This window comes from Aristolochia californica, unplaced genomic scaffold, assembly GCF_029961685.1.
Source record: "Aristolochia californica isolate CCGP_79_NKW_82.1479 unplaced genomic scaffold, dmAriCali1.0.hap1 SCAF_14, whole genome shotgun sequence".
NCBI lineage: Eukaryota > Viridiplantae > Streptophyta > Magnoliopsida > Piperales > Aristolochiaceae > Aristolochia > Aristolochia californica.
In genome coordinates this window covers 10,400,205-10,425,577 of record NW_027181815.1, presented here as the reverse complement: position 1 = coordinate 10,425,577, position 25,373 = coordinate 10,400,205, and the positions used below count along the sequence as shown (strand labels likewise).

Sequence of the window (25,373 nt, the reverse complement as noted above, 5' to 3'; positions counted from 1 at the left end):
CTACGAACCCGACTTGGACCCCATACATCAGAGTGGACTAATTCAAACTACTTGGTGCTTTGATTAGAACTAACTGGGAAACTGGAGCGATAATGCTTTCCCAACTAACAGGATTCGCAATCAAATGAAATATCGGCTGGCAGAGAAGGAAAAGGTTGACGCAACTTAGCTAGTGAGGGATGTCCCAAGCGCAGATGTCATAGGTACGAGGAGTTACAGCTCGAGAAATGGACACATCATTCAGCATGTAGAGCCCTCCCTTCTCATGTCCTGAACCAATCGTCCTCTTCGTTTGCAAGTCTTGGAAAACACAAGAAGTAGCATAAAAGGTTACTGAACAGTTTAAGGGTTTAGTTATATGACTCACAAACAAGAGAATAATTGGAAACTTTGGTACAAAAAACATAATCTAAGGATATTTGTAAAGTAGTGTGAACTATATCCTCCCCCTGAATGGGAGAAGTAGATCCATCAACTAAAGTAACTCGACAATATGAATGAGACGGACTAATGGACTGAAATAGAGACGGCATACCTAAAATGTGTGTAGAGGCTCCTAAATCAATGATCCAAGAGGGAGAATGAGACACATTCAGTGTATTCATACCTGTACTAGCCATCGTGACACTCGCTAAGGAAGAAGTCTAGGTAGTCAGCAAGCAGTAGATGAAGCAGTCAGTTGACCCAATTGTCGTAATAACTGCTGAATTTCCTCATAGGATCCAGCGTGTGAGGAGGCATCCTTATATGTGACTATAGAGTTGGCCCAGGTAGGTTTACCACCAAATTTATTCCAACATTTCTCAGAAATATGATTAGTCCAACCACAATAAACACATTTCCGATCCCTCCGATCATTTCAGCCACGGCCACAGGTTGTGTAAGAGAGACCTCTACCTTTATTATTACCACCATGAAACTGACCATCAAGCTTACCAGTAGAAGATTGAAGGTTAAGAGCAGGTGCTTCTGAGAGGGCTCCACTTAACTCATTCTTATTTACAATTGCACTTTTAACTCGAAGAACTCTATTAAAGGCTTGCTCAAGAGTGGTCACATCCTCCTTGACCCACAACTGGGCTCTAATAGCATCATACTCATGCCCCAAACCATCCAAAAACCGGGCTACTTGAATCTAATTTTCTTTCTTACAAATGTCTTCAACATTCGTAGTAAAAGGATGGAATTTATTGATCTCCAGTAGTACTCTCCTCATCTCAGTGAAATAATTTGTCACTAATCTACTTCACGCTTCATATTAAAGAACTTCACATATAACTCATAGATTGAAAAATTACTTTTTTGAAAAATGTAGTCCACATTGCCTTAGCAATACTGCAACTCAAAATCTGATCACTAAATTTGGATTCCATACTATTGACCAACCAGGTCATTACTAAATTATCTTCTGCCACCCAATCTTCAGTAACAGGTACTGGGGGATCATCATTTATATATTGTGTCATTCTTCTGGCCCTCAAATATATCAAAACTGATCTACACCAATTTATATAATTCGATCCATTCAACCGGATCATAGTTATTTGAATAGACTGAGAGAATTTCACATCTGAACTCTCAGCAGTCCTCTAGACAGCAACCCGTGTGCTGGAATCAGCCATTAAAAATCACCAAATACAACAATTCAGTACACTAAAGCATCAAATAACCAAAGAGAAGCATTTTCCCAAATTTCTATGTTTACATAGGTAAGTGGGCCTATAGCACCCAATTCATTCAATTTAGAACCAATAGTGATCAATTCCAGAAATTGAGACCATAAATTGATGAAAGAATGACCTAATTGCAAGAGATCAGGATGATGTAAGCTATATGGATGATAACGCAAACATTAGGCTGATGACACAGGCAAATTTGAGAAATTTTTTCAAATTGGGATCATCAAACACTTCTAAATCCCAACATTCAATCAAATAGAAACAGTAATCATTAGTTAATGGGCTAAGATAGGCAAAAAAAAGGAAAAAAATAGAATTTTTTACCCTACCAGTCCAGAAATCTGGGAAAAACCTTCAAGGAGATTGCTGAAAATGGAGAGAAGATTCACAAAATCGAAAGAAACTTGCCCAAGACTTGCATTATTGCTCTAATACCATGAAAAATAGGTGATTTGGGGAGAAAATAGAAGAGAAAAAAAAATTCTGAAAGAGGGGCAGCTTTGCTGCCTTGGAATTCGAGCCAAAAAGGCTATTTTGGCTTCTTTATAATCAGGGTTTAAGTGAAAAATTACAAAAGGACAAAAATGCCCCTCAATGCTCAGAATGAAAATTTAACTAGAGATAAAATAAGACATTCTTTATCTAATAGCCATACTATAAGAGAAAATGTAATATATAAAAAATAAGAAATGACCAAAATACCCCTGAACTTGTATTTTAACAAGATTCAATACTGGACAAGTAAAAGAAGGAGAGAGATTACCAATCATATGCTACGAACACCAGGGTCAGTACGCCATTCCTAAGAAGAGGAAGCAAGGATAGCATCATCCAGATGGGCTAAGGTGGCATTTGCAACAAAGGATTATGTGGGCTGCAACCCTTCAATTGAGCAAATTGCTGAAATAATTTATGCAATTCTTCTTTACTTATAGTAACCACCTCAGCTGCAAATCTTCTCACAATAGAGTTACAAACCTCCTGGACAACATGACTAGCCCACTCTGGCTCGTCAAACTTGTCCCAACACTTCACCAACATGTTAGATGTGCATACTGTAGATTCTGCAGTCAAGAGATTCATACAAGTCTCTTCAGATGAGCATTAATCTCTTGCCACACAAGTGAGCATTAATTGGTTCATTTTTAGGGCCAATAGCATGAAGTGAACAACCCACTTGCTTCAAGCTTCCTTTCAATTTCTTTCTCATCCAACACAATCGGGTGATATAGCACAATCTCTTGCCACACGCTATACATCTTGCAATAAATTAAGGGATTTATGACCCCTCTTCACTATAAAAAAATTAGGTGTAGAAGGTTATAAATCCTAGACATTTTGTGTTCTGTGAAAATCTCTTCTATAAGTTAGTCTTAATTCCTCTAACAGTCTTATTCAAGATCACCCAATTGTTAATCTCTAGCTCCAAGCTATTCAAGAGCCAGGACATAATGTATAATTGTTTGTTTCCCACTCTTTGGTAACTAAATCACACAGTTTTTACCATTTAACTTCATTGAAGTAATTAGAGTGACAGATCCATCCTTTTCCTCAACTTAACAGGCTTACCTTCAACTTGATCAGCTATGCTTCATACAACCACAACAACACAAGTCTATATTACCCAGGCACACCATAACTCTCGAGAGGTATGACCAGTCACACAATAAGAAAACTTTGTAATTCCAGCACACACTAATCAAAGAACTCATCTAAACAGCAGTTAAAAATCAATCATAACTGTTATTAGTTGGTGTTCCAAAGACAGCTCCCCCCTTGGCGCCTCTGGCTCATCACTGATTATCTTCTATTCATTGTAATTGGAATCTCATTCCTAGATCAGTCAACTCTTTGGCTGATAAATTGGCAAAATTCGGAACTTCCCAGCAATCTCTCATTGTTTGGGAAGGCTTCCATCCTTTGTAAATTGCTCTTTTGAGCTTTTGTCTTAATAAAAATCAGCATCATTTAAAAAAAAAAAAATCAACCATAGCAGTCTCAAATCATAATTAAAGAATAAGAAGAGCAATAAAACATTCTGCACAAGAATACTTGAGTTGGAATTGACCTCTAGTTGCCAGTGAGAGATGGAAAAACTAAACTGTTCTTCAGGCAAGTCAACAAACACCTGATGATCATTTGTAAGTGACACAGACAGGCAGTAGATAACAGAGACAGCTAAAAGCAATAAAACCCTCTTAAGGACACACCAGCCTAGTAAAAAAAGATCTGGCAGGCAGTAGCTACTTATTCCATTACCAAAAGGTGGTGGACTATCAAAAATAGAAGAGAACTAGGCTTGAGATGTTGCTGCAGACCAAATCAAACTTTTGCCATAACAGAATCTGAAGTATACTAAGGAGAGAATAAGGAGAATTAAAAGGTAAGTTCGATAGATTATTGCTCGAATACCATACAAAATTGAGAGGAATTGAGAGAAACAGTATCACCAAACTAGAACAGCAGCAAAACTTTATTATGATAAAAAAATCTAAGAGATTCGAGCATAATAATAAGCCCTGTCTCTTAAATACAAAATACAACTTGGAATGACTATGTTGCCCTTGCTAATAGGCCTACAAGACTAATTACTTAAGTAACGTGACCATTCTACCTTTCTAAACAGAATCTCCAGAAATATAAGACAATCCATATACCCTTTCTCCGAATGTCTCTAGACAATTATAAACAAGTATATTGAATATTATAACTGCAAAGTGAAAGATATTCACAAAATATTTACTTTAACTAAACTTGAAAAGAATTCATAATTGTGGAAACAATATATAGACTAGAAGTAACTACTATGCTCAAAAAAAGAAAAAGGAAACAACAAAAATATTATAACCAAACAGAGAGAATATGACAGCTAAGTGAAAATAGCAAAGAAACCAAGTTTGGCATTTTACCTGAAGAGAACATGACACGAGGAAAAACATCCAACAATTTTTCAACCTTATTGACCGTAACTTTTTTCTCCTTCATCATTCTGCGTCGTGAACTGGAATTCTGAAGTGTTATCAATGGAACTTCAGGATTTATCTCAACTAAGAAATATTTCTACAGATCATAGTTCTTACATGTGCTTAAAAGCTATAACTTTGGCTTCAAATCTTTCCCATGCCTCGAGTACTTCCAAATTTTCCTCAGAAATAAGCTTCTCATAATTTTGTACTTCAAAATCTGATATGCTGTTCTTGATATGCTTGATCTGAAAATGATTATATAAACTTACTAAATGGAACGAGATATAATTGCATGAGACATTCTAGAGAAAAGGAAGAGAAAGAAACAAAAGAGAAGAAGAAGAAGAAGAAGAAGATTTTTCATGTTGACCTCATAATTAGTTAGCGACTCAATTGCAGAGGACCTTGCCTTTATCCATAAAGGAGAATCAACTTTAGTGGTCCCAATTTGCCATAATATCTGCAAAACACTCTTTGAAGCTTCCGGGTATGCTTCTGCATCCATTGCACCCCACCTAAAAACAATACACAGACTGCATACCAACAGATTAAATGGAAGGATTTTTTAAGCTTAAATTTCTCAAATTTGTCTCTAGTGTATTCTTTATATGATTAGTTTGCAGAGAAAATATCATCAATAAAACAAAAATATTCATACCCATAAGCAACAATTGGTTGAGCAGAGTAATCCAGAACATGCTTCGCAATGACAGCCCAAGCGGTGTAAAAATCTGTACAGGGATATGACATAAAAACACAGAATATGACATTTGTTCCCAAACAAAGTTTCTTCTTGATTCAGGTCATTCCATGATATGAAAAAATGCAGTGTTTTAGGACCAAAGCAGTTCAATTACCAACTACATCAGCCTCACAGAGATGGGCAAGACTTGTTAAGCCAAGAGATTGCATAATAGGATCCTTGCTCTCTATACAAGCCTGTTACATTTTTCAATAAAAATGAGAAGCAATACTACTTATGTTACAAGAAATTACATAAGCATGAACACGCAACTTGGACCAGTCATACCGACACAGACAAGATAAGATCAACACCCCTGTCAGGATTCGCTTTGCAAACATCTCGAATAGAGGCAGCCATACTTATGCAAATATCTCTCTGAGATGAAAATTCAGTAAATGCTGTTGGCTGTAGAACTCCCTGACCATGTCAAAGGAACAAAATTTGAGTGAAAGAAAAACCACACTAAAATGAAAAAAATACTTCATGAAGGACAAATGTATTCAGAAATATGCTGGGATATAAAGATACTCTTGGATGCCTTTACTCTTAAACAACTCCTGACAGATATGCATTTGGAAAGAACATTTAGTGTAGCAATTCAGAAGGTCATTCTTTTCATGCCTCCAGATAAAGAACAGGGTAAACAGATTCAATGCTAAATTTCGAAAAAGCAAGTCAAGATTTTATCAAGAAAGTGATAAAGAAGATGCCTGATATTATGAGAGAGGAATCACATTTAAGTAATGGGTCCACATTTATTGCACTAGCTCCAAAAAAGACAAGGTGCAGAATCCAACTGGTTTCAGGTCTATTAGCCTCATCTTAAGCTCTTAAAGATAATCATTAGGATCTAACTAATAAGTTCAAGACGATTCTCACTTGTACAACAGCTCTAGCCAAAGTGCTTTCATCAAAAGAAGAAAAATGTGTGACTCAGGTGGTTGCTGCCCAAGAGCTTAATGAAAAAAAAAAAAAAAAAAACAGCCAAGGGAAATTATCAGGGCACACAAGGAACAATGCAGCCTCATTGATCACTTACTTGGGAAGGTGGGTTTTGACAATGAATGGAGATTGTAGGAATGGAACCAGCACATGTTAAATGGGGAACACCCCAATTCGAACCGCTCCCATGGGGAAAGAGGCACAGGGTTGAGGAAGAAAATCTGTGCAGGAATGGGTTTTCCTGACCCTGACATGAGGGTCTTATTACCAAAGTGCCCCTACTTTTTCAGCAACAACACAAATTTTAAATTAAAAACATCATTTTGCATAAATGAGGGTAGAAAAGGAAACAATTCCTGCCAGAAAACTATAATTACCCTAATGCATATTTCGTTAACAAAAGGACAAAAGCAATGGAAAAAAGAAACAGAAAATCTAACTTTGCCACTAATGTTCTCCCTCTACTCTCTCAACTCTAGTCCAATTTCTAGGCTTTACAGCATCAAACTTTCATCAATTGAACAAACTACCATTATTTTTCATATTTGAGTCATTTGATCCTAACAACCACAAGATGCAATGTGCTACTGTAGTTTGGAACACTGAAACTCACTACTTTAGTTTGTAACCAATGACCATAGCATGAAAATTGTCACTGCAATATGAAGCTCACTGCTGCAGTATCGTGCAAGTGCAGCATGAAACCTGCCACCATAGTGTGAAACTAACAAAGATAGTCTGAAAAACAAGTGACCCCAGCATCAAACCTGTTACCACAATGTGGAACTGACTAATGCAGTAAGATGCAACCTAAGTGAGAAACTACAACCGTAAAACCTGAGACCAAATCTTGAAATGGGCCACTGAAGCGTGAATGCTTTGGTGAGCACAACTTCTTTTATGTTTTCCAAAGTGTTGTTAGTCTCTCATTTTCCTATTAATCTATTATTTGTTTGTAAACTAATCAAGACACTTAATCACTCCATAACCATCATCTCTACCTCTTGTGTCATCCAAAATCTTCAAACAAACAAGACAATTGGTGGAGAATGTGAAAAGATGGTCTATTTTATCTGGACCAATAGCCACAGGTGACACTCTCTGATTGCATTTACAAATCTACCTCATCAATGGCACCTGTGGCTCCGATCATAACTGTCCCTAAAGTTCTCTCAGCAATTACCTGTGAGTTTGTCTCATTGCTTGCATGTGAGGCTTCTTATCCAAATATCAAGTCCATTTTTTCATTCTAGATTTATTGAAGCAGCATGTCTCTGTTTCAAGAGGTCTGTTTAGATATAGGCAGTCCCAGTCCTGAGTCTAGTACTATGATTTTAAATGTTTTTATTACCTCCTTAGATGATTTTCAAGAACTAAATGGCTCCATTCATTCAAAAACAGGTAAGATGTGTCCATATTCAAGCTTTAACTTTTTTTTTTTTTGGAAAATGTGTTCAAGCTTTATATTAAGAAATAAAAGCCAATATTAGTTGGTGTCTTCAAAAATCACAGAGGAGAGACTGTTCTTTCCTCTGCGGGGCCAGTTGGTATTACTGACTCCAACACTGCTGAAGTGACGGCCCGTCATTATGGATTGAAAATTTTCAAGGACAATCTTCACGGGAAGCTACTGATTGAAGAGGATTCCAAAGTTGTCATTAGTTGATGCTCCAGCTCGACCTCCCCCCCTTGGTGCCATTGGCTAATTATTTCCTCTATTGCAGACATTGTAACCTCAATTTCTTGTACATGGAATCACATTCCTAGATCAGCCAACTCCTTGGCTGATAGGTTAGCTAAATTTGGAACATCCCAGCAATTTCTCATTGTTTGGGACGGTTCCCCCCTTATAATCTACTCGTTTGAGTTTTCTTAATAAAATTCAGCATTATTTCAAAAAATAAAAATAAAAAAAATAAAAAAATAAACCTAATATAATAGTTATATATTTCTTTATGACCATACTTTGGGGTATGTTCAGAAAAATGTTCATGATTTTTTTCTGATTTCAGTTTTGTGAGGTGTATAATTCTAATAGCAAGTCATAGGAAATGGCAATTCTTCAAAATTCTGGAATGATTGGTGGATGGGCCAATCTCCCCTCAGAAATAGCTTTCCGGAAATCTTTAACCTCTCAAATAACTCAGAGATCAATATTTCGGATAACTCGTCAGGAAAAGGGGATTGGAATCTAAACCTTAGAAGACATCTCTCTGATACTGAAGCCATCTTCGCATCCCAACTCCTTCTCAGTCTCCCACCCAGACAACCAAATTCCTCCAATGATACTCTGATCTGGACTCCTTGCTCAAAGGGATCTTTCTCCACATCTTCTGCCTATACATACTTAAATAATCTTTCGGACCAACCAAAAACCATGTTGCTTATACCTGGGATTTGCTTGCCGCACCCCCACCCCACATGCTAAATTTTTCATTTGGTCTGCTTGCAAAAACAAAATTTTAACCTCTGATGCTTTAATTCATCGGGGTACATCTATCTTGGATCCTCTTTACCCCTTTTGTACAATTACCCCAGAAACAGCATCACATGTCCTCCTTTCAAGTCAATTTGCCTATCAAGTCTGGACATCTCTACTAAACAAAATTGGCCTTCAATTATGTACCTCCAGAAACATTGTTGACACTATCCTCTCCCTAGTCAGTACAAAGCTCCCAAAACTAGGGAAAATGATCTTATCTTGCTGTATTGGTCATATTATTTGGGCTCTCTGGAAAGAACGCAACAGAAGGAAATTCAAATTCAAATCTTGCCCCATTGAGGTTCTGACTGAGCAAATATCCAATCAAGTCTCTGTTTAGCTCTTAAGCAAAAAAGAATTCAAAATATTTAGTACCTCCAACTTTAGAGGAAGTTGGAAATCTATCGCTGAGATGTCCCTGCCATCTTGCCCACCTACTATGGCTACATAGACCCCCCCTCCACCTGGCTGCACAAAACTCAACTTTAATGGCAGTGCTTTAGGTTGCCTAGGTCCCGCAGGATTCGGTGGTGTTATCTACAATGAAAATAGAGATCTCCTCTTCTCCTATGCAGGTCCCCTTGGCATTTCAGATTCTACTACTACAGAACTATTTGGCCTTCTGCACGGGCTCAAGGTCTTCACTAGCCACCTCTCTGGCCCTCTTTTAATTGAAGGAAATTCAAAAGTCATCATCAATTGGTGTGCTAACCATGGTCACCCCCCGTGGCGTCATTGGGATATGTTCAATGAAATTTGTAATTTACTTTCTGGATTAAATTGTACTTGGAACCACATTCACATTCCATGATCTGCTAATCACTTAGCAGACTCTCAGGCTAAGGCGGGTGTTCTCTCCAACACTTTGTTGTGGAGTCAGGCCCCCAAAGCTAGGGTTGTATTCTTCTCTTGTTTTATCAATATACGCACTTTCGTCAAAAAAAAAGTCATAACCTAAACTAATATATAAGAAAAGGAGGGGTTGATCCAACACTTCAGTTGAATTCTTCTTCTACTCAAGTTCTCTTCTCTTATTTTTAATCTTCCTCTCTCATAACCTTATAATATTTGTCTTCTCCTTATTTTACTCCAACCTTCAATCTTCACACCCACAAATGCAACTAGATCATTATAAAAGACTTAAGGACCCTGCAGGTTTTTTTTTAAATGATAAAGAATTTCATTAAAGAGGGAAGAGAATGTACAAAGTGTTAATGAGAATAGTCCCACATAGATAGGTTTTAAGAAAAGCTATTTTTTTTTTTTATGATTCACTAAGTTAAGCAATAGGCCTCCTAAGTGGCTACTCACTTTGGGATGGAACCGGACTCAATCTTTTATTTTTTTTAAAAGTGTAATGATTATATTTCAAAGGAAAACAAGAAAATACAACAAGGGAACCAGCTTCAATCTTGAGCAAGACGTATGCCTATTGGGCTCAGTTTACACCCCGTTGAGTTTGTATTCCATCTATGTTGTTCACATTTCAAGCTCGTTATCAGAATATATAAGTCTGGACACAAAGGGAAGTGTTAGTAGGAATAGCCTACATACAAAAGTGTTAAAACAAGTTAATAGTTTATAAGAATAAGCAATAAGCCTCTTAAGTAGTTAGCCATTTTGGGATGGAACGAACTTCAATCTTAATAGAAAACATTACAAGAAGGCTAAAAGCCTAAATAGAGAAGAAAAACCAAGGTGTCTGACACCCACCCCAAGAAAAAAAGTTAATAAAAACAAAATAAGCCCATTAAGAAAGCTTGTAAAAAAAATTTCACTTATCTTGCCTAACAAGTACATATATAAGGAGACCAAGCAATACACTTTCTTCTTACCCTTCCTACAAGTAGAAGAATAAATAAAACAAAAAAAAAGGATCTAGCAGTACACTATCTTCTTACTCTTCCTACGGCATTAATGAGTATGTGGCACTGAGACCAGATATTGAGCCAAGTACATTATACCACTCCTAGGAGAGCACTAAGACCCACGGAATGGGAGCAGCCCTAGGATGACAGACAAATACTTCATACTGGTATCAATCCCGTTACAAACCAATGAAAGAGTTTGTCTTACTTGTAAAAACCCAAAGACACGATCAGTAACCTCCCATGTCTTGCAAAGCAACCGAACAGCCGTAGCATATAACACACTGGAGCAATAATAGAACAAAAACATTGGAATTAGTTTGCCTACAAGACTTGTTGATGCCAAGATGAAAAATGACACAAAAAAAAAAAATAAGCTTGAGCTTTACATGTCACAAGTAAGCAAAAAACCTTATGAAATACGAACATATTTTTAAGTTATAAAAACCCCTTTTTAAGTTTCTCATCTCCATTTTATTTTCTTTAGAGTTTTGAATATTGCATTTTTTGTTACATAAGGACGTTGTGGTTTTAATACCATAATTTTTACAGTGGAAAAGTTGGGTACAGCCAAACTTCAGTTCCCCCAACCCAACCCAACAAAACCTCTCTATTGACATCTATATTTGATGACACCATTCAGTTCCCCAATATTGTTCAAACATTAAAATTAAAAAATAAAAATTTGAGATATATGTTAAACAAGAACATATAGGCAATGGGAAAAAACAAGAAGAAATAAAGTTTAAACTATAAAATCTACAAACAATGGTAACCTAGAAAAAAAAGTGCAACTAACTTACAATGACTCTCTTCATTCAATCAGTGACATCCATCAATGATTGATGTTGCCAACAAGTGAAGTTGCTTGAATTTGCACTCTCTTTATCCAATAATAGATCTACAAGTTAGCAACTTTGCCCATAATGTTTTTGTTTGAATGTTGTTGAACTCAATACAGGCTCTACGGAGTCCTTCCGCTGACTAAACTTTCTCATTTTTATTTTTTTAAATGATGCTGATTTTTATTAAGGCAAAAGCTCAAGAGAGCATATTACAAGGGAGGGAAGCCTTTCCAAACAATGAAAGATTACTGGGAAGTTCCGAATTTTGCCAATTTATCAGCTAAAGAGTTGGCTGATCTAGGAATGAGAGTTGACTAAAATTTCTCATTGAAAATCAAATTTTCTCCACCGCCAATGCACTTGCTCCCAGATCTCATGCCTTGTCGACAAGCAGGGATCAGCTCCAAGGCAACACTTTCGACAGTCCACTAACGGATGAACTAGCACTAGATGTTGCTCCTGTCCAAAATGATGCAACCTGAAGATGACATTGAAGGCAATCAAAAAGAGAAGATTCTAAAGCCAGTGGCAAAGTTCAGTATGAAGTTGGGAGAGGTTGATGAGCGTGCTTGGGGAGGATCCAACCTCTTTGTTGCTTTTCAGGACTCCATGAATTCAGCTCATGGAGAAAAAGGGAAAGAAACCCATTGGGAGAAAACAGGAGGAATAAGGGTTATGGAATTAATTCTTCCTTACCCTCCCCCTAAAGATCTATTTATAGATTTATGAAACTACAATATTACAATAATACCCTGAACTTAGGGTTTAGGGTTTTAACCCTAGAACTTTAACATAATTACATCAATGTCATCTCTATGAGATGACCCTTTATTTACCATCTTGCCATCAATGTATGTGGGCATATGGGCCTTCTCCTTGATCTATAGACCTTGAGCCCATCTTGTTTATCTCTTGGATCCATGGGTCTTCCTTGGTCTTATGGGTTTGGGCCTACCTTCTTATATACTTTGATATGTGGGTCTTCCTTGGTCGTGTGAGCTTGAGCCCTGTCTTCCAACACTCTCCAACTATCAAAAGTATAGCCATGGTAGATATGAAGATTCTAAAATAAAATGTTAGGGGATTGAACGATTCTTGGAAGCGTGTTGTCAAACAAGACTTCATTAGCACATATAGGCCTCATTTGATTGTCATTCAGGAACCCAGAATGACAACAATGAATTCTCCGCTTATGGCAAAAGATTTTGGGAATTTGAGGAATTCCTGCCACTGAATCTACGGGTGGCATTCTTCTTATCTAGGACCAAACAGTCTTCAATTGATCGAGGCTGACAAAGAGGAATTTGCAGCAAATTCAAATGTAGAGGTGATAAAAAAAATTGGGCACTCGATAGAATCTATGGGCCATCCACTTATGTTGTTAGAGTAACTTTTGGTCTGGCCTCCAGCAAAATGTTGATGTGTGACAGGGGGGGGGGGGATGGACTGGTTGAAGATTTCATCAATAACAACAGCATGGAGGATATTTCTATTTCTGGCAGCCAATTGGTCCAACAACTGAAACCCAGCAGCAATCGAAGTTGGATCATTTCCTGGCCAACCCAGAGTGGCTCACCAACTTCCCCAATTCTATTTGCCTCTCTCTGCCTTGGGCAATGTAATTAGAACCAAAAACGGCCATCAAACCAGTAACATGGCCAATTTTGATCTAACTGGGTTAAAAAATCGGGTTCAACCATAGGTTAGACCTAAGTGAGATGCTAGCATTAGATTTATTATTTTTTATTTCATTAGCTTTTAACACAATCCAATAGATTGGTAAGCTGGCATGATGTTTTCCATGCAAATCTTTTATACTGATTATCAAATTGGACATGATTTCAACCAGCCCGATTTATGGTTGGACCGAACCAACCGATCAAATCATCCAATTTTAAGGTAAATCTGGTTTTTGTCTAAATAAGAACTAAAAAAGGGGGCTGCTTCAGAAACCACAAAGGAGATACCGTTCTTTCCTATGCGGGACCGATTGGTATTGCTGACTCCAACACCGCTGAAGTGACTGCCCTTCTCCATGAGCTAAAGATTTTCAAGGATCAACTTCATGGAAAGCTACTTATTGAAGGGGATTTCAGAGTTGTTATTAGTTGGGGCTCTAGCACAGCCTCTCTCCCTTGGCGTCATTGGCCCACCATTTCTTCTATATCGGACATTGTATCTACTATTTCATATACATGGAATTATATTCCTTGATCAACCAATTCCTCGGCTAATAGATTAGCTAAACTTGGAACATCCCTGCAATCTCTCATTGTTTCGGACGGGTTTAACCCAGTTGAACCGGTTGGTTTTGTCCGGTTTTGACAACATTGGCTTTGGGCCACCTTTGACCACATACTAGTGATGCTTGATTGCGGCAAACTTCAATAAGGGTCATCCCCCTTCTGATTTGAGCCATCCTGATGACATGATGGTGACTTCTCTAAATGGGTAAATGGAGTATGGACAGCTCTTCCTTCCAACGGCATGCTGATGCAAGCTTTCACATACAAGCTCAAACTCCTGAAGCAAAAATCAAAGGCAGGCAAAGGGAAAAACTAACAGAGAGAAGGCCAAGAAGAAGAGATACCTCCAGGCTCTCCAAACCATTGATGTAGAAGAGCAAACTAATGGTGTTAGCAATGCTAAGATCGTGCAAAGAGCAAAGGTCTAGACTGAATTCAAAAAACTTGCCCACAGTGACTGCATCCGATAGAAAAAAAAAAGTCCAAGATTCTACTGTCTTCTTCCATGCCATTGTATTGGCTAGATGGTGAAAGAATATTGTAATCTCCAAAGGAAGCCAAAGCATCAAGACCTACACAGATTGCCAATTTCTTAGTTGATCACTTCACTAGCCAACACAAGAAGGATGAGCCCTTCAGACCAATTGTCAAGAACATCATTTTAGAAAAACTCTCACCGAACCAAACTGCTCTCCTTGAAGCCTAGTTCTCTAAGAAAGAAACCAAAGATGCCATTGCAGTCATGCCAAGAGAAAAAGCTCCTGGCCCCTATGGGTTTGGAGCTAAATTCTACAAGTACAAGTGGGAGCTCCTATGCAGTGATATCATGGCCATCTTTGACAAGTTCTATGAGTTTGGCCTGACTAAGAGACATATCAGGGCTTCCACACTTATCCTAAAGAAAGATGGTGCCTCCCATCCAAGAGAATTTCACCCCATTAGCCTCCTCTCCAGTGATTTCAAGATTATCACAAAAGTGTTGGCTTCCTCCTAAATCCAAAATCACCAAACAACTTTCATTGTAGACCGGCAAATTTCAGACTCTGCCCTCGTTGCTAACAAGCTCACCCACCACTACACAAAGGGATCCGAAGCCAATGTGTCTCTCACGAACTCAACCTAGAAAAAGCCTTCGATTCAATTCATTGGGCTTTTCTACATAATGTCCTTGAGAAGATGGGATTCCAAACTAAATGGCAACTCTAGGTCAGCAGATGAATTGAATCTACCAAATTTCCTGCATTGGTAAATGGTACAACAAAAGGCCACTTTGGTGATGTTGAAATATGTAAAGAAGTATATTTTGGCCATTTTACATTTGTCAAATGTTCCCTCCAAGTTAACAGTAAGCTCGAATATGTATAGGAGCTTTATGTTTCAAGTTTCATTCAATTCAAGGGTGTATTTAGGGAGATATAGAGGTTTAAGTAGAGAGGCACATTTGAGTACTTTATCCATCTTTTCATTTGAATATTTAATGAAAAGTGATCAAACCCAGACCTCATTGGAGTGAATGAAAACAGCCTCACTTTTTCTCTCTCTCAATATTCTCTTCTCTCTTCCTTTTTTTCTCTTTTTACTTCTTAGTTTCACAATTTAACATGGTCTTAGAACAATACCGTTCAATTACTAAGATTTTCAAGCAAGATTTCTCCTCTTCTCTCGCCTGAAACTTCTCCAAGAAAAGGGGCTCTTCAAATTTTCTATTGGTTGGAGTTCAACGTTAGATATTTTTTCTTTCTATACCATAACCTTAGGTTGATGGTTTTTGCTGCCAATTGATCAGTTTTATGAATTTTTGTGCCCCCTAGAGGGGTCTATTTTTGTGATATTCCCAACTCTAGTTTGTGCACATGCCCAAACCTATACCTGTGTCTGCATCATCTCAAGGAATGCCAACATCATTATCTATGCTGCTTGGTTTGCATGTTCTATGCTGATTTATTGTTTAGGGTCTAGAGTTGTTTATAAATTAATTGAGTAATGTATTTGAAAAATAGGAGATTTGGGGAGAAAATAGAAGAGAAAACGGATTTCTGGAAGAGAGGCAGCTTTGCTGCCTTGGAATCCAAGCCAGAAAGGCCCTTCCTGCTTCTTTATAATCAGGGTTTAAGTGAAATTTTACAATAGGACAAAAATGCCCCTCAATACTCAAAATTACATAACTCCTAAAATACATGTCTAAATTGAATGAAAATTTAACTAGAGATAAAATAAGACATTCTCTATCTAATAGCCATACTATAAGAGAAAAATGTAATATTGAAAATCTAAGAAATGACCAAAATACCCCTGAACTTGTATTTTAACACTCCCCCTCAAGCTGGAGAGTAGATATCAAACAATCCCAGTTTGTCACTAAAGGATACATGCTCACGTCTCCCCAAAGGCTTGGTAAATATATCTCCCAACTAGTCTGAAGACTTTACATAAGGAGTTACCACCTTCCCCTGCATAACTACATCTCTAATAAAGTGGCAGTCAACCTCTATATGTTTCATTCTCTCATGGAATACAGGGTTGCTGGCAATAAAAATGGTTGCCTGGTTATCACAATTCATAACCATAGGGTCAGGTAACATAAAACCAAACTCAAGAGGCATAGCCTCAATCCACATAAGCTCACTAACAATATGAGCCATTGCTCGATACTCGGCCTCTGCACTGGACCTAGCCACAACTGTCTGTTTCTTACATTTCCAACTTATCAAGTTGCCTCCAACAAAATAACAGTAGCCTGATGTAGAACGTCTATCTATCTTACACCCAGCATCAGAATACTAAGTACATCAATTTTCCCATTATGAGTATACAGAAGACTTTTTCCAGGTGCACCCTTCAAGTACTTCAAAATCCTCTGAGCAACTTCTACATGGACTTTTTGAGGATTTTCCATGAACTGGCTCACAACTCCCACCGCAAATGAAATATCCAGCCTAGTAACTGTAGCATAGATCAGTTTACCTACTAACCGTCAGTATTGAGTTTTATCCTTGAGTGTAGGACCCTGGGTGTCATGTAGATTATGATTAACTTCCATGGGGGTGTCTATAAGTTTAGCACCTAATAAACCATACTCCTGTAACATATCCAATATATATTTTCTCTGAGAAAGAACAATACTTCGCTTGCTACGAGCGACTTCAATGCCAAGGAGGTACTTGAGAGAGCCCAAATCCTTTATCTGAAAATGTGTGGCCAGATATTGTTTAACTTTTGTAATACCATCAAGATCATCACCAAATAACACAATGTCATCTACATAGACAACCAAAACCACCATACCAGTCTTCCTTTTAAGTAGGAACATAGAATGATTACAATGACTCCTATAGAACCCAAATTGTAGTACACTAAACTTTTCAAACCAGGCCCGTGGACTCTGTTATGTCCATAAATAGCCTTCTGCAGCTTACACACCTTTTCTGCCTCCCCCTGAGCAACATACCCAGGAGGTTGCTCCATATATACTTCCTCATGTAGATTACCATATAAAAAGGCATTCTTCACGACGAGTTGAAAGAGAGGCCAACCCTTATTAACAGCCACAGATATTAAGATACATACCGAAGTAAGTCAAGCCACAAGAGAGAATGTCTCAAAGACATCAACTCCAAAATTTTGTGTATACCCTTTCGCTACCAGCCGAGCTTTGTACCGTTCAATAGAGTCATCGGCATTATATTTGATAGTATAAACCCAACCACACCCCACTGTGGTTGGAACTTGATAAAAGATAGGAGATAATTTGGCAGGCCAACCAAGCCAGACTTTAGCAAAGTAAGTCTACCCGCTGTGGATAGGAGCTTGCCCCACCAAGTTGCAAGACGCTTCTCAAATTTCTCAATAAGGGGGGACCAAAGCCCAGCCGTGGGGCAAGAATCAAAGAGGGGGAGAACCAAATATGTAGCAGGCGTACTCTCCAGAGAGCATCCCCAAAAATCAGCCATACCTCTGAGCTCAGCTCCATCTATATAATATCCCAATAGAGTGGTTTTCTTCCAATTGATTTTCTAACCCAAAGCCAACTCAAATAGACCAAGAACAGCTCTCAACTTCTTGATCTGATCCATGGTGCGCACGCCGAAGCAAATAGTGTGATCTGCAAACTGAAGAATCAGTATGTCAAAAGCCGCAATATCCGTTGTGGGTAGAAGCCACCCACCAAATAAATCAAAGAAGAGAGATATTTTGCCACCACATTAAAAAGCAGAGGGGACAGGGTTCCCCTTGATGAATGCCCCGAATGCCTTTAAAAAATCCACACACTATACCATTCAAAAGAACCAAGTAGCTGGCCAAGGACATGCAACTTTGAATCCAGAATCTCCACTTAACACCAAAACCCATTCTTTCCAAAAGAATATCAAGAAGCTTCCAATTGTCTCTGTCGAATGCCTTCTCAAAATCTAACTTAAGAGCAAATCTGGGGAGCTTCAAGGTCTTGAAGTGGTGAAGAAGCTCATGACAAGCCATGGCAGAATCCAGGATGTTCCTCCCTTTGATGAAGGCACTCTACCCTTGGTGAATAGCAATCGCAAAAACCGCTCTGAGACAATTGGCAAGAAGACACGCAATGATTTTATAGGTGCTGGTGGTGAGACTGATAGTTCGGAATTCGGAAGGAAGCTCAGCTCCGACTTTTTTGGGAATAAGGGCAATGAATGTAACCAAAATATTAAAGAAAGGGAGAGAACAAAAGATGAAAATTTTGCATCTATGAAGAATTTTTCAGCAAAAGAAGACTGAAGACGAAAAATCTTTTTCCTTGGAAGTTGAAATTATGAACTCCAGCTTGAGAGGGGGGGAGTGTTGAAGAGCACAAATAAAAGAGTCTTAAATTACTCTCACAATAAGAAGTCTCACAAAGCCAAACTTAATATGGTGGAGTCTAAGAGGAGTCTCATGGAAGGAGGTCTCACAGAATAATCTCAGTTAAAGGTGTTTTAATTATGTTAGTCTTCTGTTTATATTCAGTTGTTTAATTGTGTTAGGATTATCTTTAAATGTTAGACTTTGGGTGTAACTTGGACATGGGTAGTTTAATTGTATTCTGATTCTTCATGTTTCCTTGATTATAAATAGAGGCTCATTGTACTCAAATTAAAAACAAGTTAGTGAAGTATTTCACTTTTCCAAAAATTCAACAGACTTTTTGGATTAAGTTTATCACTTTGGGTAGATTTGCAATGTATTTAGGACTAAATGGCTGAATCATGTAAAAATGTTGTTGTAATTAAGCCTTATGAGAGTTTAGACAGTCAAGAGTCTCATTTCATTCAGATTACTTCAGTGGAGTTGAAGGGGTCAAATTAGGTGAACCGGTCCAGATCTTCCTCATGTTTTTAAGGGAAAAAATGAAACTCAAATAAATAAAGGATGATCATCTTAATACCATAACAGAAGATTAGGTGGCGGAAGACACTCAAATGATGACTTGGTTAGTCAATAGCAAGGAGTCAAGATTTAGTGATCAAATCTTGAGTTGTAGAAATTCAAAAGAAATGTGGACTACACTGGGTCCAATTGTGTCTCAAGAGAACAATTAATCTAGAATATATGAGTTGTATGTCCGCTATTTAACATGCAAAAGGGTGACTTGGTAGACTTGACAAATTACCCTTCATTTTTTGCACCAAACTACGGTTACTGGACATATTTGCCCCAGCTTGAGGGGAAATGTTAGAATTTAAGGGTATTTTGGTCATTTAATATAACATAGAGAAGTGCTAGTAGGTCTCTATTAGAAGATTGTTAAGTTGAAGGGTGAGAGATGTAATTTTTTCTTCTCTTTTTTTGTGGTTATTGATTGTATTACACGTTAGTGAGTTGGAGGCATTTTTTTTTCGCCATTAGGTTGTATACCATTGAAGTACTTAACAAAAGCTAATTAGGGGTCATTGGGAGAGTTAACAATCCGCTGCTTCTTTGACACAGTTCTCTCTCCCTTCATCTTTCTCCTTCACTTCTCTCTCGTTTTCTTCTTGTCCACTCAATTTTATGAAAAGGACTTTCAGTAAATAATAATTATATAACAACAACAGTTTTCAGGTTGACTTAAAGCCCAGTCATCACTACAGAGTATTGACTAAACATCAATAACCATCTAATACATCTGGGTAACAACACAAAAAAAAAGTATGGATTGCACATACGATTTTGCATCCTTTTGAAGCATTGGCAAAATACTCTGAACAACAAGTGGCACCATAACAGATTGTGAAGCCAGTGATGGAAGTATCTCCAAGAGTTTGAGCTGCAGACATCATGAAGTAAACCAGACACAAATAATACAAAAAAAGTTTAGATCATAAAATGGACAGAAGCTACTTAAAGAGAAAAGAAAGTGGTCACGAAATGCACTTTTTATGAGCCATATGACATTAACAAGTGAACACTGATAACCTTACCAAGATAGCATGAGAATAAGTTCCATTACGGCTAAACATTCTATGGAAAAATGGAATGGATAGTAACAACGGCATGCCCACTGTAGGGTCCTTACTAGAAATAGCTATCAAAGAATCAACTGCAGAGCTATGCACTGTTGGATGCATAACAAAGACAGTGACTACAGCACCCAGCAACAAAGAAATTCCTGAACAAAAACATGAACAATGTGATAAGATGAAAACTTTAAAGACTTCATAGTCAAATTTGACACTAGAATACTGTCTTATTATCACCATTAGCCACAAACCTTGTATTTCCTGACATTGAGAGCTTGCTTCAGATTTTTGCCCTTTGGCAGATAGTAGGGAGTAGTCTCTTAATTGAGATACCCATGACTTTTGCCCCCCAAATATTCTATTATAATCAGGTATACCAGTATAATAAATATGGAAGGAGATACTAGACAAAAATTGTTCCTGGAAATAAGCCAAAAATAAATAAATGATTTAATGAACATATTGAACATAATAAAATATAGAATGACTAGCCATAACAACTAATATTTATTCTTTTCTAGGTTAATGAGAGTCGTCTCTTAAAGAAGATATACAAACTAATTCAACACCTATCAGGTGATGCAGCAAAGCACATATGATCTTTTCTTGGTCATCATCAAAACTAAGTAATAGGGATTCAAAATTCAGTTAACCAAGATGTCAACAAAATATATTTCACTAAAATTGATGGATTTCAAACAACACCTGAAACCAGAGATGATGCAGAAGTCTACAAACAACAGATCCGGGTGTGCTTATGGAGGGAAATTGCATTCGGTTAGCTATAGATATAGTTTTTGTAGCCAAGCAACTTAAGGACTTCTCTAAAAGTGAAAGTAAATCAGCTGCTGCAGTTTTAACTGATCTTGCTGGCGATGAAAGAAGGTGCAGCACGGGAAGCACAAATAGAAGATCTTCAATGATAAACGGACTTGCCCTTCCTGTCATATGATCTGCCGAGAAACCAACAATCAGTCATCAGGCTTCTCCTTCACACACAAGCAAGCCACATGTACATGTCAAGATCAGAACAACCTACCATATTCATCTTTCCATTTCAAAAGAGAAATGGACAATTTCACTATAGACAGTTGCTCGTGTTCAAATTCAGCTTTTGTTAGAATTACAATCAAGGAAGTTATAACTGACAACAACTCAGGTATGAATCGCAAACCAAGATCTTTTTGAGCAAGCAATAGGTGCCTCGAGAGTTCAATGACAGTCTCAATGCCACCAGAACACTTGTTAAGATCTGTACAAAGTGACAAAAGAGCCTCCAGTAGCTTGGCACCACACACTTGGATTTCATCAATTAGCTGTCAACAGGAATTAAAAGTAAGTTCTTATTTTTGAGAAGTACCTTTTGAATAATACTGCTTCAAGAAAAAAAATAACCGCTCTTTGGAAAAAAGACAGCTAAAAAAGCACAAAAATGACAACAGGAAAAACAATTAAAGCTATTATCATCACTGAAATGCAGCCTTCAACAATTCCAAAAGCAAGTTAGAGGCCTGAAAAGCATGAATGCAGTTTACTGTTAAATACACCTCTTCTCACTTAGTGAGGATCCAACTAGCTTGGAATAGCTACGATCAATCGTGTTTAAAGAATTATGAGCATATTGAAAGACAAACCAGGTGGTCAACTGCTAAGTAAACACAAATTGAATTCCAATAAAAAATTCTTAATTACAGGTCATATGGCTCATCTTATATTCCCATGTGAGCTCGTAAACACGTGTCTATACAAGTGTTTATTATTGGTTAACTCTTGAAAGGTAGAAAGCCCTCTAGTCTCAAGGGCTTGGACATGACAAGGGCACATACATGCGCATGAATGACTTCAGCAGGTTGTGCGAGCATATGGAACAAGTTAGTAGTGGGAGAATAGTACCATGATCATTATAGAAGCCTTTGGTCCTCAAGAGCCTTTGGGATCCAGTTGAAAAGGTTGAAAGAAAGCTTGCAAGCTGGAAAGGGAAATTATTCTCCTTAAGTGGCCACGTTACTCTTATTATAGCTATGTTAGCTGGGATTCCAAACTATTTTCTATCTCTTCTACCTTGTCTGGCCTCAATTGCTTCTAAGCTTGAAACTCTTGAAAGAATTTTTTTATGGTGTTGCTCCCTTGAGAGGTCTGGTATCATTTGGTGAATTTTTATGAGGTTTGCACTTCAAAAGAAAAAGATGGCCTGGGTTTTCATCATTTTCATCTTCTCAATACAGCTTTCTTGATAAATTGGCTATGGAGATTTGGTTTGGTGAAGCATGCTCTTTGGAGAAGAATCATTTGCTCCAAATATAGCACCCCCATGATTGTTGGCTTCCCCCTGTTGTTATCCCTAGGTATGCTTCTGCTCTGTCCATTCCATATTTGCTGATATCAACTTTTTAAGAACCTCACCAGATTTGGAGTCTGATCAGGTGCAGATGTGGCTTTTTGGGGGGACACTTGTATTAGTTATAGGCCTCTCGCACTGAAATTTCTATCTCTTTACAGTGCTGGATGAAACACTAATACCTCTGTTTTCAGTTCCTGGTCAACAGACAGCAGAGATTTAAATTTGAATTGAAGAGTTGACAGAAGCTTTCTTGATCATGAGAATCTTGATAGATTCAATTCCCTTCTTCAGTGATTCCATTACAATGGCAGAGGAGAAGATAAAAATTTTATGGTCCCTGGAATCCTCAGGTAAGTTCTCTACAACCTCAATCCACTTAAAGCTTTCATCTAATGGTGATTATGGCTCTCTGGTCCCCGCATGCGCTTAGAGGGTTATTGCTCCTCCACAGGTGAAAGTTTTCCTTTGGGCTGTGCTAAATGGAAGGATCTGTTAAAAAAATCAGTCCATGGGCATTTTGGTCATTTTACCTTATTGCCATATTTATATTTCTATGTAATTTTGTTCCCAACTAGTCCAAATTTCATGTAAATAGGACATAAAATGAGAGATACAAGAAGATAATGGTTGAGCTGAAGTGAAGGGTATTTTTTTAATTATACCAGATTCACTTAATTAAATAGGTTGGGGATCGTGCACGACCGCCAATGCAGCTCATACTTGAGCCTTTCTCAAACTGTCTTTTCTCTCTCTCATTCTTCCTTCATCTCTCTCTCTCTATTCTTAATTTTTTCATGGTACCAAAGCAGTAGATCACATCTGGGAAGGCTTTTTGTCAGTAATCATCATTCTTTGAAGAAGACGATCACCTACAAGAAGGGTTTCTCAGATCTTATAGTTACTAGTTGGTAAAAAATCAATCTTTTCATTTCTTTCTTCTGCCATAACTCTAGGGTTACTGGTTCTACTATTCCTAGAACAGCTTTCTATGATATAACTGCCCTAAGAAGGGTTTATTATGTTTGTCTTGGGATGTGTGCCACCTACCCTTTTTCTCCTTTCTGCATCATCTTGATTTAGGCAGATGTCAACCCTAATTGGTGAAATTTTGGATTGGTGCTGTTGAAATTGAGATTTTTTTTGTGATTACAAGGGATTAAAGTGCACACATCACATTCTCTGCCCTAACCCTAATTTTGCGTGGTGAGGCCCACATTCTTGGTCTCTAAAAAATACTTTGAAAGGTGAAATTAAATAGATTAGTGATTCTATATGATCAATATGGCTGATTCTGGTGAAGTATATACTCCAACTAGAGAATTTTCAGGGTCAAATGGAAAAGATATTATTACTATTACTTCTGAAAAGTTGAATGGATCAAATTATCTTAATTGGGTCAAATCAGTTATGATGTACTTGAAGGCTAGAAAGAAGATGTTCATTTGGGATGATCCCCCGATTCCTACTAATGATGACTGGGAAGCAGAAGAAAGCCAAGTTATGACTTGGGTTGTCAATAGCATTGATTCTACTCTCTGAAACCAGGTAATGATCTGTGAGACTGCTAAGGCTATGTGGATGTCTTTGGAGTCTTTATATGCTCAAGAGAGTAATCTTTCACGGGTGTATGAGTTAGATACAAATTTCATTGAGTTGAAAAGAGGAAACAAGACAGTAACCGGATACTATAGTTCTTTTCTAGGCATCTAGCATGAAATCAACGTATATCATCCCTTTACTACGATGAACGAGAGTTAAGAAAACAGCAAAATCAGTTGTTGTTAACAAAATTCCTTGATGGTTTAGGTGTTGAATTTGATGGCATCGAGGCTCAGGTCCTCACCTCTGATGAGATACCCACCCTATACTTTCAATAGGGTTATGAGAGATGAAAAAACAATTGTACCCAAGGCTGGGAAAGATGCTAAGATAGGTGAAGCTATTGCTCTCATTACATCTAATACTACGTCGAGTTCAACAGATTCTTCTAGAGGACAGACAAGCATTGGCTGAGGTCAAGGTAGAGATGGTTTTGGCCGAGGAAGAGGCCGTAGGGATGATAGGTTAGAAAGGAAGTGTGTTCATTGTAGACGCACTAATCATTATTCCAATAGATGTTGGATTAAGTTTGGAAAACCTGCATGGGCCAATTCTACCATTCATGATGACAGTGGAAATATGTCTGATGTTGGAGCACCTGTCACACCTAGCAGATTGCTTAACGTATGGCTCAGATCTCCATTGCTTCCTTTTCTGCATCTTTGGTACATGCCTCAGACCCTACTACCACACCACAAGAACCAGTTCAGGTATGTCAATTTCATGTGCATCCTACAGCATCTTGTGTTCTCGATACAGGTGCTACCAAACACATGTCAAGTATGTCTTCTTTGTTTTCTGACTTGAGGGAGTCCTTGAATATAAAACATATCAATCTTGCTAATGTATCTATTTCACCAATTCAGAGAGTGGGTAATATCATTGATGCGTCTTTTATATCACCTCAATCAGCCTTGTCCCTAAATTTTCAGTGAATACATTGTCTATGAATCAGTTAGCAAAGTCTATGATTGTTCCTTAATTTTTTATCCTACTCACTGCATTTTTCAGGACCTCGTGACAAGGAGGACAATTTGTTTCGCACGTGAGAGAGGAAGATTGTATTATTTGGAGAGCCACCTACCAGATAATACATTACAAGCGCTACACTCAACAAACTCACCCTTATAATGGCATCTGAGACTAGGTCACCCATCTCTAACAAAACTAATTCAAATATTTCCAAAATTTCCTTCTAGCATTTTTTTTCA

General features: G+C 37.8%; 1 protein-coding gene across 1 annotated transcript in view; it reads right to left on the bottom strand.

Annotated features, from left to right (window-relative positions):
• Positions 1 to 25,373, bottom strand: part of LOC137949339 (protein RST1) — a 72,461-nt gene that overhangs the window by 36,895 nt on the left and 10,193 nt on the right. The window contains exons 4-15 of the mRNA XM_068795412.1: positions 21,262 to 21,538; positions 20,928 to 21,175; positions 20,474 to 20,642; positions 20,184 to 20,371; positions 19,929 to 20,029; positions 10,891 to 10,966; positions 5,676 to 5,807; positions 5,503 to 5,584; positions 5,304 to 5,376; positions 5,016 to 5,178; positions 4,760 to 4,890; positions 4,589 to 4,680 (exon numbers count right to left, since the gene is read on the bottom strand). Coding sequence (XP_068651513.1) covers positions 4,589 to 4,680; positions 4,760 to 4,890; positions 5,016 to 5,178; positions 5,304 to 5,376; positions 5,503 to 5,584; positions 5,676 to 5,807; positions 10,891 to 10,966; positions 19,929 to 20,029; positions 20,184 to 20,371; positions 20,474 to 20,642; positions 20,928 to 21,175; positions 21,262 to 21,538 — 1,732 coding nt within the window. The remainder of the gene's footprint in view (positions 1 to 4,588; positions 4,681 to 4,759; positions 4,891 to 5,015; positions 5,179 to 5,303; positions 5,377 to 5,502; positions 5,585 to 5,675; positions 5,808 to 10,890; positions 10,967 to 19,928; positions 20,030 to 20,183; positions 20,372 to 20,473; positions 20,643 to 20,927; positions 21,176 to 21,261; positions 21,539 to 25,373) is intronic.